Raw genomic sequence first — 15,920 nt, forward strand, 5'->3', positions numbered from 1 at the left:
TTATGTCCCCAGGTTGTTTGATACACGCCAAATCACTTTTCAACCCCCTGGCCCTCCCCCAAACACTGCCCGCGTTCCCGCATCTCCCTCAAAACCCGCCGGACCTCCTCCCTCACAACCCACCGGACACACCACACGACCCCTGCGGCGACGACTACCCCCACCACCGCGCGGACGACCCAGTATCCCCAGTTCCACCCGCTTCCGCCTTTACGGGTCCCATTCTCCCCGCCACTCCCGGGCCGTTTAGTCGCAGGCACAAAAGCCCGCACCCCAGCCTCACCAGCCGTCGCCGTGCTCGGCCACATCCTCGCCAGCGCACTGGCCGTCGTCGTGGCTGCAGCTGCGTGACCCGCGCTGACGCTTCGATGCTTGGCAGGCAACAGGGCGTCGATTTTAGCGCGCCGGGCTTCATTCTTTGCGAGCGCGGCCAGTTCGAGTTCCAGGGGGTGCGTTAACGGCGGCGGGGGCGAGGGGGTGGATGTTGACGTCGTGTCTCGTCCGCCCGCGTGGTCTTCTGCGCTGTCTTTCACATCGATGTCAATATCGCTCTCCGCTTCCTCCTGCTGCGTTCCATCCCCACTCTCAACCTCACGCGATTGTGGGTTCGCTTCACACCACTCCCTGACAGCCCCCTCCAGAGCGTTATGATACTCCCTCAACCCCTCGGGCACAGCCGCGTTGATCGGTGTCTTCAACCAGGAAGATTTGAGCCATTCGACTTGGCAGGAGACGCGCAATCGTGTGTGACATGAATTCGATATGGGCGATGCGGACGAGGGCGGCACAGAGGTAAGGCAGAGCTTGAGCCGCGATTGGAAGGCTGTGCCGGAGGGAACGTCGGGGGTGCGGGAGATTTGGAGGATGCATATTGATCTACGTTGTACAGAAGCGGATAAGATGATGAGATAACTGAGGTGTATGCGTCCTGAGTGTGATGGGGTGTGTTTGTAACGTACCGCCCCTCATCCCGCTTAACAACGGTTTCCTCGAGTTTACACTGGGTCTGTTTCGGGCCTAACCGCGATCCAAACCAACCATCCGTAAGCAAAACTCCCATCCCTCCCATCTCGCAAAACGAAGGAAATGACAAAACCTTACCAATAGCCCCACTCAACGGAACAACATACGCCAATTTCCTCTTCCAGCCCACCCCAACCGCGTCATACGTCTGTGGACTCGTCAACGCCTCGCTGTCGAGTGGGACGTCCGTCTCCGGGTCCGGTAGATCCCCATTCGGAGGCGGGTTCCAATCAACGAGTTTAAAATCTACGAGTTGGAGGCATTGTCAGTCAACGATTCGTGGGGGTGATAGTTAACGTGATACATACCGTGACACTTCCGCCCCACCAAAAACCACCTCAAAAAGCCTTCCCTACTGTCCCTCAACCCATACATCAACCGCCACAATACATGTACAGGCACCGGAAACACCGCGTTCAGAACGGGTGTCATGGCGTCGTGTTCGGGGCCGCAGGCGCAGTCTGCTGGTGTCGCCTGTTGTTGTTGTTGTTGCTTCAAGGGCCGTTTTTTCTTCTTAAGTGAGCGGGCGTGCGTTTGGGTGTGGGGGTGCGCGTGCGGGCGTGGATGTGATGTTGGTGGTGGCGTAGGTGGTGATGGAGCTGCCACATTGAAGATATCCGCCTGCACGACCTCCTCACCCCCGGCTTCCCCACCACCACCAACAATCTGTTCATCGCCCTCACCGCGAATGCCGTTCACACCCTCCCCACCAACATCCTCCCAGGCCCCCTCCTTCTCAACCACCTCCGATCGTTCAGTTTTGGGTTTTCCTGTGTGCCGGCGGTGGAGGGTTGGAAGGGTTAGGGCGGGTGCGATTGAGGTTGAGGCTGGGTCGGTGGGATCGGAGGATGGGAGTGGGTGGTCGGTGGTGGGTTGGTGAGTAGAGGAGTCACGCGCTTTTCTGCCGCCATCTGCGACGGATGGCGGGATGACTTTATCGGTTGACATTGTGGTGGTTTCCGAGTCGCTTGCTGAGGCGACGCCGACTTTGCTTTTTGGTGTTCGTTTCCGTGGTTTGGTGTGGTCTTGGAGGGAGTCGGCGGAGTGGCTGCGGGATGTTGGTTGTTTTTGGGGTGCAGATGTTGGTGTCGGTGCGGAATTTGGTGAGATGGTGGTGCGGCCTCTTGTATCGTCCTTCGCGGCTAACCCCTCGGCCGTCACATCATCCACAGCCAACTCCTCAGTCTCATCCTCAACCGGCTTTTTAATCGTCCGTAACTGAAACGACTTCTTCGCCGACAAATCCCACAACCTCACCAGCAAACAAAATGACTCCTCCCTATGCAGAAAGCTCGCAAAAAAGTACTTGACATCGCCCACAGAGACCTCGATCGCATTCGGTATAATCGCCGCCACATTCCGTTTTTCCAGCGCGGTGATGCTTGCAAACGGCAATTCCACCGAATGCACCCAGCCGAGGATATTCGCATAGAAGCAGACATGCCGTTCCGAGATGTACATGCGGCCTTGTATGAGGACCTCTTTTTGCCACGCGCAAGAAAAATCGTCGACGAGGAGGTCGTCGCGCGGGAGGGTGGGGAAGAGGTCGTGGAAGTCTGTGTTGCGTTTTTTGGAGGCAAGGGAGAAGCCGAGAGAGTCTGGGGAGGCGAGGAAGGCGACGGCGGCTTCGGCTACTGAGTCGCCGTTGCGGGTTGTGAGGCTGGAGCGGGGGTAGGTTGTTGAGCCGCGGCGGGAGGATTTGTGGGAGTTGGTGGTGGTGGTGTCTACCTCGAGTTTGGTGTTGCTGATGTTGCTATTGCTGCCGCCTGCGCTACCGGGCATTCGGAAGAGGTTGGATCCAAGCATCTCGCTCTCTGTGACGGCCTTTGCCAATGTGCTTTTGACTACTTCCCTCACCGACTGAGACCGTCTCATCCCAGCCGCGCCGGAAAAGAATGATTCGCCTGTATCGCCTTCGCTCCCTGAATGATTGAGCGAGTCAATATCCCTCGCCTCCGCCTCGCTATTAGCAGCCTTTCGTGCCTTTGCCGCCGCCGCCGACCCATCGCGATCCGAGAACGTTTTTGTGAGCCACGGTAGGGATTTCGCACTCAGGGCGGAGAACGCTTTCTGCGCGCTGGATGGCGGTGATGGGTCTGTTGCGGGTGGAGAGTTAGACGATGATCTTTTGAGAGGTTCCGATGATAATGCATTCGCAGATGTGGAGGTCGGTGGCGATCCACCGGTGTTCAGTTTTGAGCGAACAAAGGGAAGGTTCTGCATGGAAGGGGAGGTGAGAGAGCCGAGGGAAAAGACGCGGCGGACTTCGTTGCTGAGAGCGCTGGCAGCGGACTGGCCGGCTGGAGCGAGAACAGGAACAGGTACGGGTATCGCCGCTGCTGCCGCGGGAGCTTGTTCCTTCGACTGCATGTCTTTTGAGTTTGGTGTTAGCGAGACGTCCGGTGGGGATGACTCTGGGGATGACTCGCTCGCCATGGCGATGATTCCGAACGAGGACTGTATATATATATATATATGTAGGTAACTATGCTACAACAGGAGGCCCCGTCTTCCGCTCCGCAAGACTAATTGAGGTTGGTGATGGAATGTATGGGGAAGGTCTGCGAGCTGTTCCCATAAATACTGCGTAATAAAGCCCCGGGGATTGAGGGCCTTCACCGAGTGACCTTGATGCGAGTCCGTGCGAGGGGCGTCACGTCATGAACCGACGGCCAAGGACCACGTCACCCCACAAACAGACAAGCCCCACGTCAACCCCACCAGACCGCCTCTCACTGAGGGGGATTCCGCTCGGAGCTGATATGGGTGCTAGCGAGGCGGAGAACCCTATAAGGCAGGCGACATTTATCTGGCGGGAAGGAGCCCCGACCTACAAATTAAAGGCGCATACGACCGGCGGAGACCTGGAGGCCGAGCATCTGACCTTGTTCGTCCACCAGCTTTGTAAAGAAGTCATTCATTCACCTTTTCGCCCCAGGCCCTTCTTGGAAATCCGGGGACATCGCATGAGCGTACCAAAGCTGATGCTGTAGTATCATGCCTGGCCGAGACCGCTTCCCAGTAGCTTATTTCGAGGGTTCACATCGTCAATGGATAACATATCGGCCGCTATGTCTGCGGCGTTGTTGCAAACATCAATCAGCAACAGATCTGAGACACACTAGATATAGAGCCTATCAACCGACATACCCCGCACATCCAGATTTAGACAGTCGGAGTGTGTCTCAGCAAACACGCACAGTTTTGCCGTAGACAAGACCCAAATAATCACATCCAAGCTTCTTTTTGTGTGAAGGACCCTCATTTGATATCTTATTATCCAGATCTTATTCTTACAGTTTATCCTCAACTCCATACCTCATCCCTCAAAACGACTATAATATACAACAAACAAAAAATCCCCCCACACCTGCGATCTGTTATTTTATACAAAAGGGGGAGCGTGTCCTCGGCATGGGCTTCTCCCTTTACATTGACACGGAAGGTATTTTGCGCGGCAGACGGGAGTTGCGGTTTTGCTTGGTTTATTGCTGGCTTGCTTCGCCGGGCATGATGACCTGTACGAGGGATGTGGAGTGGTGAGTATTTGGGTGAGGGGAAGACAGAAAAAAGGCCACATCAACGTACATCGTCAATCTTGAGAATCATCTTAACCAACTGAGTCGCCAAATGGAACTGGGATCGCTTCGAGATCAACGGGTCGAACACCGTAAACTCGCGCATATCGTTCGATCCATTCAAGTTGCAGTCAATGCCCAGACGCGGGTTGGCTTCGAGGGCCTGGCGGGACTTGACTTCCGCGAGGGTCTCGATAGGCGACAAGCCAGAGTTCTCCGCGAGGGCCAGCGGGATCGCGTCGAGGGCGTTGGCGAAACCGCGCATGGCGTACTGCTCGATGCTGGAGATCTCGTCGGCGGCTTGGGAGACGGCGAGCGAGCAGGCGATCTCGGCGGCGCCACCTCCGTAGACGATGCGGTTGTCGCGGACGAGATTGCGGACGACGCAGATGGCGTCGTGCAAACTGCGCTTGGCTTCGTCGATGATCTGTGAATGTATTACATAAGTGTCAGGAATCCCACAAAGGTCACTGAGCGGGTAGTCAAGTATCATACCATCTTGTTACCGCCTCGGACAAATAAAGTGACGGCACGAGTGTTCGCACATTCCTCAATAACCAGCATGCGGTCCTTTGTGGTTCCAAAGGAGATCTCACGCACGACTCCGGCCTTTCCTAACTTCTCCTTGCTCAGCTCCTCGAACCGCGGCACGATCCTTCCGTTGGTGGCAATGGCAATCAGCTCAATCTCCGGTCCTCCGACCCATCGGACAGCAGGCAACTGGTTTTGCAAAAGCAGATGATTCGCCTCGTCATCGAAACCCCATTGGCATATGACCAGGTTGGCTCCAGCGTCCTTGACCTGCTTCACCATCTCCTCAAACTTCTCCTTCTCGTACTTTTGCAGCTTCTGGTATTCCTCAACGGACGTAATGTCGAGCTTGTGCTTGGTTTTGGGCTTTGGGGGCTCAAACGCGCAGGTGAGGATGGCTATCCTGGCATCCCTGATCTCCTTGGGCATTTGGGGGTGCGACATATCCTTGTCTACGACGACTCCGAAAACCAGCTTGGAGTCCTGCAGGGATCCTCCGAGCTTGCCATCAACCTTGATAAGCTCGAAGTCAACGTCTTTCCTCTCCAAATCAGCCACGGACAAAACAGCGTCCACAGCCATTTGGGCGAACTGGTCGTGGCATTTAGATACGCTGCGCAAAAAAAGCAGCCGTAAGTTGATAATTCGAAACGCAGCATCTACCAGGATCTCAAACGGCAAGCCTTACATTTTCGATCCCAGGCACGTCTTTGCCGTCTTCAACAAAATCTCAGTGTTCTCCTTGTCCACCTTGATCTCATCGGCAATCTTGTCCAACTCGGCAACAGCCACATTACATGCCCGCTCGAAACCGTCGGAAATTCGGATAGGGTGAAGACCCTTGTTCAACAGAGTTTCCGCCTGCTCGAGCAGCGCACCCGCCAGCACAACGACACCCGTTGTCCCATCTCCGATCTCGTCGTCTTGACTCTTCGATAGTTGCACTAGAAGTTTCGCAATCTGGTGCTCGACCTCCATTTGACTCAGAATAGTCGCTCCATCGTTCGTTATTGTAATATCACCATCGGGAGAGATCAGAATCTTATCGAGACCTATGGGAATAGTTTTGCTCAGCAAATGGCATTCCGACTGGCGGCCAGGCAAAGCCTTTCTCGCAAGGTACTCACCTCGTGGTCCTAATGACGTCTTCAAAATGTTTGCTACCGTCCGCGCAGCCAGGATATGTGACTAAAGTGCGTGGAAATATAGATCAGATCTCGGAATTCGCATGCTATCCCGCAATTTGCCACACCAAGTCCCGCCAACACCGCTTGGCCACCCAACACAGTAGTGACGAGTATTTCTAGAGTATTTGGTGTCCGTTCGCGCGGTCGTGAATGGGAATGTCGCCCCAGATCGCATGTTGGGATCTAGATTGGTCATCGCGTCCTTCCTCGTTCCACATTCCCATCGGCAATGTCTGCCAAATGCCCGCGAAAGCTGCACCGTTCAAGCACCAGCATCTCGCCGCACCCGTCTCTGCCGTCACGGTAGGTGCTCCCAGGGTCAACAATGCCTACCTTCTGCGCCTCAATCCCTCTAATGCGACTCTTCTTGCCCTGCTCACGCAGGATAATGACGGGCCGACCGTACTCGTCGGTGGCGTAGACAGCGTCCATTCCGTTCATAGTGGATAGTTAACTTCCTCGTTGTCCGAGTTCTCAGATGGATGGATGGATGGATGGATAGAGTGCTCGTCGTCGTTGTTGGTTCGTCGTCGTCGTCCCCTGATGGATGGATTCGCAATTCGAGCGCAGTCACTTCAATGCGGGACGCGTCCGATAATTGAACGAGAAGTGTCCGATTCACATTGAGTTGCCAAACCCTCGTCCATTTGAGACTCCGATGGGAGGCAAAGGGACAGGCCAGGACTGATACACAAAATCACTCTTACTGCGACATGCCTCAGAGATTCGAGGACAAGTTGTCATGGTATATATGTCTAATCGGCTCGAAATGAGCCAGAAACGCAATAACGATATCACTTCGTTTGGAGCGTGCTTGGTTGTAGAGGAGCAGCAGCAGTTTATCAGCTTCGAGGACCTAGCAATCCACATTCACATTGATCATCTTCCGAGAAGCTCTGGAACGGATGACCAATGCTTGATGGGCATGCATCAAAGTTTCTCATTATGTGCCGCCTCATCCGACATTGATCACTTTTCCAATTCCGCCCCTCAACTAGATGTACATACACCTGCCGCAATTTTTTGTATATCTGGACTGGACTGTCATATGTGGTCGCTTGGTGCAAAGTATATCAATGACGGGTCGAGGTTGAAAACAGCGCCCGACGCGCTCCCTTCTGAGCAGCTAGGATCGAGTCGGGGTCCTCGTCACGCAATGCTCATCCCGATTGACAAGGTTCCCGGTGTCATACATTACTTGCAAAATACATCCCACACAACGTTGGTTTCCGTACCGGTGCCAAATCGAGCATCGCTGGTTGCTCCCTCTGAGTGTCAGCATACTGGCTGGTGAATTGACGGAAATTTTGGTAAATTCGCTTCTAGTTCCCGTACCCACTTCATATACTGTATATATAGCTGCAGGAGATCAGATCAGCTTTGCCTCCATGCTCGTGGAGCTCATCCGCTTATCTTTCAGCGGTAGGGTCACATATGCGGCATGGAGGAGCATCTGCGCCCGAAGTCCGCTGCAATGTCTCGCGAACGAAGTCGTCTGTCCAATCGGGCGATGTGAACTGCAGCGGTGCCATGAAGCAGGCCATGTCTGTATAGTCAAGAGCGGAACTAGGACGTCCCTGGACCAACGTCCTTGCCCAAACAAGCCGCATCCCATCTCGCATTCAAGACACCTCATGCAACTGTCCGACTCTGATATCCTGTATCGGGTTCCCGTCAGATACTCTCTCAATGGACGCTGCCGGCGGTTTGAAATTCCCCCAAGTCCTTTCCGTTGACAACATTCCAGCACGGTGTCGAAAGTGGAAAGCCGCTCGACGACGCGACGCGTACAAACGTGTCTGTGTCGCCGTGAGGTCCGTGGACCGACAACAGTTGGCGCCTCGAAGTTCCGAAGACCTTAATGCTTGTCGATCCTCTCAACAACACCTGCATTCCCGGTCTCCCACTGGACTTCAAGAGCAGCATCCCGCCGTCCATGTCCGTGGTTACTCGTCATGAAGTTCGGTTGAAGGAGGCGTGAGTAGGTCTTGTGGCCTGTTCCCCGCTATGTGTCACCACGGCCTTGCTCCCTTTTTCCCCATCGATGCCCTCATGCAAACGACGTCGACGGGGAAAGTCTCCAAGCAGCCTCCGTTGGGAGATTGGTAGGAGGGCTTTCTTCCGGATTCTTTGATTAGCCCCCACCTCAATCGTCATAATAAAGAAGTGTGTGAACCCGGTCCCTGCGCGCCTCGCTTCGCTTTCGCTTTCTTTCTTTCCAAACCAGCAACTGCACACTCAGATTATACCCATTCACCCAACTTCATCAACAGGTAAGGCGGCGCATCGTGCTCTCCTTTGCCCCTCCCCCACTTACCAAAACCCGTCTTACGCTCCTTGCTTTCGCCTACCCTCCATTGTGAACTACAGCCATGTCCACACTCGCCGAACTTCCCCTCGACGTGACCTTCTCCCCCATCAAGGAGTCGGACGTCTCCCGCGAGATGACCACCCGCTACATGCAGGACATGCTCGACTACGCTGACGTCGATGTCGTCATCGTCGGTGCTGGTCCCGCTGGTACGTCCAACTCTCACCCCATTGCCCCATTTCCCATCTCGGCAGCGTGATCTGCATACTCATCATGCATCATGATGCACATTGCTTATAGGTCTCAGCGCCGCATATGAGTTCACCAAGCACCCCGAGATCAAGGTCGCCTTGATTGAGGCCTCTGTCGCGCCCGGTGGTGGTGCGTGGGTTGGTGGACAGCTGTTCACGCCTATGGTAGTCAGGAAGCCCGCCCACCTTGTGTTGGATGAGCTGAACATTCAGTACGATGAGAAGGAGCACTACGTTGTCTTGAAGGTGGGGTGCTTTGTCTTTTTTGTGTGGATATTCCTTTTTGTAAGGGATTGCTGATGGCTTTTGTGATTTCGCAGCACGCTGGTCTGTTCACGGCCACCATCCTCGCCAAGGTGCTTGCCTCCCCTAACGTCAAGCTCTTCAACGCTACCTCCGTTGAGGACCTGATCATCCGCGGTGACTCTGTCAAAGGTGTTGTTACCAACTGGGCTCTTGTCACCAAGGTATGGAAAGAAAACACATGCAATTCACACCGTAACATCGTCTAAATCCTGGGTTCCAAACCGATTCCTTCACACCAGGCCCATGGCACCCAATCCTGCATGGACCCCCAAGTGATCGAGTCCAAGATCGTCGTCTCCTCCTGCGGCCACGACGGACCGTTCGGCGCCACCGGCGTGCGTCGCCTCGCCGAGCTCGGCATGATCGAGAAGCTCCCCGGTATGCGCGCTCTCGACATGAATGCGGCCGAGGACGCCGTCGTTGCCAAGACTCAGGAGATTGTCCCCGGTATGATTGTGACTGGTATGGAGGTTGCTGAGGCCTATGGTACCTCCCGTATGGGTCCTACTTTCGGTATGTATTGGGTGTTCGGTCTTTCGAGATGTCACCTTTTCTGTTCCCTTGAAGCCAGCGTTCACTGAATACGCTCATCCTTCCCACAGGCGCTATGCTCATGTCCGGCCGCAAAGCCGCCCACCTCGCCCTCTCCAAGCTCAACAAGCAGAAGGCCGTCGGCAAGTAGGTCGAGATAGGCAGTATGTAACGTAAAATGAACTCCCCATGGCGTAGTGAAAAGCGTAGTGTGTATTCAATGTATATACCATCCCTCCCATAACCTGGGCGTAGTGATAGCCCCGTAGGCGGAAATCTCTTCTTTATGAACATTGCGTTCAAGAGTGTTATCCCTTCGCCAACGATTATTTTCCCAATCGATATAATATGAAGAGGCCATGGTTGTGGGATAGAGCGCAGACGAGTCAGTAAGACGTTGATGCGATACATAGGCCATCGGAGTCATGGACACAAAGCCTTTGAAAAAAAAAGTCCGGAAGGTTTGAACTCGGAAGGAGAACCGTCCGATGTCCATTCCTTTGCGCGTGACGCAAATCGTTGTTGGGCTCTAAGCAGAGCTTGAGCGGAACGGTGTATCGCTATCTTGAAGAAGATGCTTAAAACCGTACCTTAATGTAACGGGAGACGATTGGGTTGACAAACTGCCGTTGTTGGAGTTTGCCTACAACCGTACGCAGAACAGCACTGGATACTGCCCTTTTGAGGTTGATTTGGGTAGAATTCTGCAGCCGCCGATGCATTGGCAAGTTGACGCAAAGGTGTTGCAACGTATGGACGCTACGTCGATCCCATTCTTGCATAAGTCACGACGTGAGCTCATTGTACAGATGGAGAAGCGTGCTGAGGCATACCGATCCATTGAACTCATAGTGCAGCAGAGACTGCGGGAAGCCCAGGACAAACAAGCGAAGTATCATGATCGTGGACGTCATGTACAGAGCTTTAGTCCAACAGCGACGGTGACAGTACGGTACGTCAGGGTTGCAGCAACCCTTTTTGGGGACAGTTGCAACCTTGACTTCCCTCACCATCAGTCGCCTCACTACTGCGATGGGGTCTTGGAGGGGCGGACACTGAACAAATAAGGAAACACACGGAACAGGGTGTCTGTCTATCAGACGGAGCTGCCGGGTCGTGTAAGTTCTCTGTTCGGGAAGTGGCTTTCGGGATGACGGCAAGGTAATGTGGATAGTGTGGGGGAATACGCGTTTCATGATGAGGGCTTTTTCGGTCAGGGACCTTCCTGTGCCCTTCTCATGAACGAGCATACATAGGCGCTGGGACTTGACTCAGACTTGAACATCGGGTAGTACAGTCATTACAGTATGATGTTGTGATACCTTGTGAAGGTTGGGTTGGACCGTTGGAGCCCCACAGTTCAGATAAGATCGCGGAACGAGGGGAAAGAGGCTCCGAGTTCACAACTTCACAAGGGCTGCAGCTGAACTGGTTGTCTCTCTGGGAAAACAAGAGCTCTCTCGCTCGCACCTTTGCATACATACTGTACTTGGTCTACCACCCTGCAAAACGACGAGCAACACGGACACGCAGGCCTCGCTTGTCACTACTCTTTGGAAGTTTGTTTACCTCAACTCAGTTGCCCCCGAAAAAAGCAGCCGCAATGGAAAAAGGCCACTTCGACACTCCGCATGCCAGCGGGCCTCTGACCGACGAGCAGCGGTTGGAGCAGCTGGGTTACAAGCAGGTGGGTACTTCCAATTCAGCGCCTCTGACCACCTTTACAAGGTTTTGTATATTGGAAAGTGCGCCGACTCACGTCTGGAATTTCCACCCACCAACCATAAAGGAATTGCGCCGCGAACTGTCCAGCTTCACCAACTTTGCCTTTTCCTTTTCAATTATCAGTATCCTCACCGGGCTCAATGTGAGTGAGATGGCAGAGAGGGAATACCATTGTCTACGATTTGCATCGCATGCTCAAATTTTGTTACCTAGGGACTGTACATGTATGGCTTCAACACTGGCGGTCCCGCAACCATCATCGTAAGCACCCTCCCTCAAAACCCCAAATCAGGCCGTCCCATCCACTGATGCCCCTCGATCCTTCTCTCCCTCCGACAGTGGGGCTGGCCAGTAGTCTCCTTCTTCACCCTCCTCGTCGGTCTCGCAATGGCCGAGATATGTTCCAGCTTTCCAACATCCGGGGGATTATACTACTGGTCGGCTCAATTGAGTGGGCCAAAGTATGCCCCATTAGCCAGTTGGGTGACTGGCTGGTTTAATTTGATTGGGCAGATTGCTTGTACGAGTGGTATTATTTTTGCAAATGCGGCGGTGGTTTTGCAGGTGGTCGCGTTGAATAGGGAGGAGGTAAGCGAAGCGAGAGCGAGCGGATGCTTGAGGCAGGCGAGGTCGACCAGAGCGGCGAGCGGAGCGATTCCTTGTGCCGAATGCGCAATACCCCTAATTACGGCTCTTAGCGAGCCTCAGCGAGCGTCAGATCTTTTGCGAGCGAAGCGAGCACCACACTGCGCCATAGGCGCAGGATTCCGCTACCAAGTGTTCATCCAGCCAACCTTCGCATCGCTCATCGAACTTCGCTCATACAACTTTGCTTTGCTTCGCTTAGTTTGTACCCGAGCCATACCACCAAGTACTAGTCTGCGCCGCGATCCTAATCGTACACGGCCTGCTCAACACGTTCGCCGTCAAACTCGTCAACCAGCTAAACTACGTCTCCGTCTGGTGGCACATTCTCGGCACCATCACAATCGTCGCCGTCATCCTCGCCCTCGCCCCCACCCACCAATCCGCCACTTACGTCTTTACCACCTACCGCGACGCCACCGGCGGCTGGGGCGACGTCGCTGGGCGCGGCTACGTCATCCTCATCGGTTTGCTTACCGCTCAATTCACCATGACCGGCTACGACGCCTCCGCACATATGACCGAGGAGACCAAAAACGCCGCCATCTCCGGACCAGTGGGGATTGTGATGTCCATTGTCGTATCGTTTGTGGTGGGATGGTTTTATTTGATTGGGTTGACGTTCAGTATCCAGAATGAGGGCGCGGTGGGCGGGGAGGACGGCAGTGTGGGGGGTGTTATGCAGATCTTTTTGGATACGACCGGGACGAGGGGCGCGACGCTTTTGGGGTGTGTGGTGCTCGGCGCGATGTTTTGGTGTGGGATGAGTTCCGTCACGTCCAATTCTCGAATGGTGAGTGCCGCGAAGCAATGAATTCATGCATCCCACCTTCTTTCGCTTACTCATGAAAACCCACTCACCTCTCACTCCCCGTTTCCACAGATCTATGCCTTTACGAGGGACGGGGCGCTTCCGTTTTCCTCGTACCTCCACATCATCAACCCGTCCACACACACCCCCGTCCGCGCCGTCTGGCTCTCCACCGTCCTCTCCCTCGTCCTAATCCTTCCCATCCTCGGCAACTCCACCGCCTTCGCCGCCATCACATCCATTGCGACCATCGGGCTGTACGTCTCGTACGCCATCCCCGTTTTCCTGAGATTGACCCTGGGGAGACATACGTTCAGGAAGGGACCGGTGCATCTTGGGAAGTGGAGTAAGGTGGTCGGGTGGACGGCCGTGTGCTGGACGGCGCTGATCACGGTGTTGTTTGTGTTGCCGACTGGGTACCCTGTCACGGCACAGAATATGAATTACGCGGTGGTGAGTAGGCAGTCCCCCATCTCTTCTGTAACATGTCTGTCATCCCCCCCGCTGATTTTTTTTTGGGGGGGGGTCTAGGTGATGTTGGGCTTCGTACTCGTGCTTTCAATGGGCTGGTGGATTGTGGATGCGAGGAAATGGTTCAAGGGCCCGAAGATTGCGGCGTTTGCACCCGCGTCCGCACCCCCGGGGGTGGTTGATCGGGACGCGACGGAGATTGCGTTGTGAACGAGAGAGGCGGCGTATGTGCGGGATTTTGAGTGAGGGAGTGAGGGAGAGGATTGTAGAACACTTTTTCTGTTTTTGTTTTTTTTTTCCCCGCGGGTTCGGGGTGGATGTTTTTGGGTTTTGGGACTGTGAGCTTTTTTTTTTTTGCTTTTGTTTTGTTGTATGGGCTTTTTTGAGCGGGATTGATATCCGACTATATTGTGGACTTTGTACGAACAATCGCAGTTTCATCGAGGAGGGATATGTTGCGGGTTATATGATGTTGCGCTATGGCACGGAAGGCTGTCTGTGTTGGGGCTCCGCAGATTGTGACGGATAGGCATCGCGATGGACTCTGCGGAGTCTGCTGATGGAAGAGCGACGTACTTTAATGGTGGACTACGAATGATCAGTGTTGAGCATGTTACAGATGGGGCTCCAAGTCTGCTCCGCTGTTAACACCGTCGCACAACCTATTTACGTATACTTGGATCTATACAAAAGTCCGCTGATTGCCGTAGCATATCCATATCTAATGCAGGGTCCCATCCTCGCTCCATCCCTTCACTCCGCCCTCCTCTCCACCCCCGCATCACCATCAACATCAACCTCAACCCTTACCTCTTCCTCCTCCTCCTCCCCCACCGTCTCCCCACTCGTCTCCCGAACCACCTCCTCCTCCCTCCCCTTAACCCCCAAAAACATGCCCAACATCCCCAAATCATAACTAGCCTTCAACACGCCCGCCACCACAAACGCGACCCAAAACCGGCCATTCGCCGCCAGGTAACCGGTAATGACCGGCCCGCCGCTCTGCGCACACGTCTTGACCGTGTTCACGATGCCCATCACGGCCGTGCGTTCCGCGGGGAGGATGATGATCGACAGGAAGGTTGTGCGCGGGGCCTGGTCCATGGACGCGAGGGAGGCGCGGGCGAACAGGAACACGAGCGTCACCGCGATCGAGGATGGGAAGGGGAACAGGGCTAGGAAGATGGCTGACGGGAGGTGGGTGAACACCATCGTGGGCACCAGCCCGATGCGTTTGGAGATGCTGGACGCCGCGATGTTGCCGAGGGAGGCGGTGAAGGAGGCCGTGGAGAGGATGGAGCCGAGTTGGGACTTTGGGAGTTGGAATTTGGTGTCGAGGAAGTAGGCGACGAGCGAGGTGGGGACCATGCCGGAGGCGAGGGAGTCGATGGAGAAGATGAGGCTGATTTTGAGGAGGAGGGTGAGGGTGGCGGGGGAGAGGTGGGAAAAGATGCCTTTTCGGTCCGGTGGTGGTGGATTGCTGGTGGGTGTGGTCGCTGCTGGGGATGTTGTCGTCGGCCCCATCGTCGCCGCCCCATCGCCCAAAAGCGGTCTCCTCTCCTCATCCACCTCCGGCACCCTCGCCGGCTCACACCCCTCCCCCAACCCCATCGCCACACACCCCTTCACAAACCCCACCACCGCATACCCCCAAAACACCGCCCGATACGCCTCCACACCCGTCCACCCCTCCCTCTCCCCCAACACCTGCACCACCCACCCGGCCCCCAACGACCCGCCCGCCGCCCCGAGCGTCCCCACCACGACATACCACGCAAACACATCCGACCGCGTCGCGGGGGACGAGAGATGCGCGAGCGTCGATTCCTCGACGGCGCGGAACGGGCCGATCTCATTCCCGGAGGGCGAAATCACCCCAACGATAGCCGCCACCAACAGAATGTAGTAGTTGTCCGTGAGCGCAAACACGACCCCGGAAACCATCATCAACCCACACGACAGCACCAATATCCGCCGCCGGCCCAAGCTATCCGCCACCACCGTCAGAAACAAGCTGATGATCACATCCCCGAGCAATGTCAGCGTCATGAACAGCCCGATCTTCTCGTCCGAATGCCCGAGGGCTGAGAAGTAGACCGCGAGGATCAGCGTCGAGGCGCCGTATGCGAACATGCGCAGGAATTTGGACAGGAGGAGGAGGTGGATGTCGCGCGCGGCATGGAGGATAGTGGTTAGACCTAGCTCCTGGAGGATGGCGGAGGTGGGCATGGTTGGGCAGGACTTGGAGGGTGCGGAGGTGGAGATGGTGGTTGGTTGTGCTGTGCTGCAAACTACGTGCAGGTAGAAACGGGCACCGATTGCAGATGTGCGGAGGCCGGGAAGTTCAGGAAAGGGGCCCTTACAGTATCAAAGACCGCGCGCTTGTGGGACCGCACACACAAACCACCCCCACACAGCAGCCCACATAGCGAGATATCCCACCCTGCAGCATCTCCCTCTAATGGAAGCGTCTATATTCCCATTTATCTTTCCTCTCAGCCGCTTTATCTACGTGATTTCTCCCAAAAAAAACTGTCCCCCAAAATATTC

At 55.1% G+C, this 15,920-nt stretch overlaps 5 protein-coding genes across 5 annotated transcripts; 2 read left to right on the forward strand and 3 right to left on the reverse strand.

Annotated features, from left to right (window-relative positions):
* Positions 1-2,259: 2,259 nt before the first annotated feature.
* Positions 2,260-2,805, reverse strand: EV422DRAFT_493265 (GRAM domain-containing protein; the record flags this gene model as incomplete). Its single annotated transcript, XM_053067661.1, has 1 exon — positions 2,260-2,805. A coding segment is annotated over one exon (546 nt), but the record flags the coding sequence as incomplete, so codon positions are not given.
* Positions 2,806-4,281: 1,476 nt separating this feature from the next.
* On the reverse strand, positions 4,282-6,877 carry EV422DRAFT_518585 (chaperonin Cpn60/TCP-1 family). The gene is made up of 6 exons (XM_053069536.1): positions 6,653-6,877; positions 6,260-6,320; positions 5,821-6,184; positions 5,097-5,745; positions 4,612-5,028; positions 4,282-4,541 (listed from the first exon to the last, which is right to left on the reverse strand). Exons 1-6 carry the CDS (start codon positions 6,758-6,760, stop codon positions 4,509-4,511), a joined length of 1,632 nt encoding a protein of 543 aa, XP_052927891.1. The 5' UTR covers positions 6,761-6,877; the 3' UTR covers positions 4,282-4,508.
* A 1,814-nt stretch (positions 6,878-8,691) lies between these two features.
* Positions 8,692-9,869, forward strand: EV422DRAFT_492843 (Thi4 family-domain-containing protein; the record flags this gene model as incomplete). The annotated part of the gene is made up of 5 exons (XM_053067630.1): positions 8,692-8,839; positions 8,931-9,127; positions 9,202-9,348; positions 9,427-9,700; positions 9,790-9,869. 5 exons carry the CDS (start codon positions 8,692-8,694, stop codon positions 9,867-9,869), a joined length of 846 nt encoding a protein of 281 aa, XP_052927892.1.
* Positions 9,870-11,162: 1,293 nt separating this feature from the next.
* Positions 11,163-13,852, forward strand: EV422DRAFT_303470 (APC amino acid permease). Its single transcript, XM_053066111.1, has 7 exons — positions 11,163-11,405; positions 11,508-11,585; positions 11,657-11,704; positions 11,783-12,031; positions 12,291-12,881; positions 12,972-13,352; positions 13,431-13,852. The coding sequence occupies exons 1-7, from the start codon at positions 11,322-11,324 to the stop codon at positions 13,578-13,580; spliced, it is 1,581 nt and encodes a 526-aa protein (XP_052927893.1). The 5' UTR covers positions 11,163-11,321; the 3' UTR covers positions 13,581-13,852.
* Positions 13,853-15,765, reverse strand: EV422DRAFT_303465 (major facilitator superfamily domain-containing protein). Its single transcript, XM_053066110.1, has one exon. The coding sequence runs from the start codon at positions 15,597-15,599 to the stop codon at positions 14,124-14,126; it is 1,476 nt and encodes a 491-aa protein (XP_052927894.1). The 5' UTR covers positions 15,600-15,765; the 3' UTR covers positions 13,853-14,123.
* Between the last annotated feature and the right edge of the window lie 155 nt (positions 15,766-15,920).

The sequence above is a fragment of the Fimicolochytrium jonesii genome (genome assembly GCF_025526975.1).
Source record: "Fimicolochytrium jonesii strain JEL569 chromosome Unknown EV422scaffold_4, whole genome shotgun sequence".
In the NCBI taxonomy this organism is placed as follows: Eukaryota; Fungi; Chytridiomycota; class Chytridiomycetes; order Spizellomycetales; family Powellomycetaceae; genus Fimicolochytrium; species Fimicolochytrium jonesii.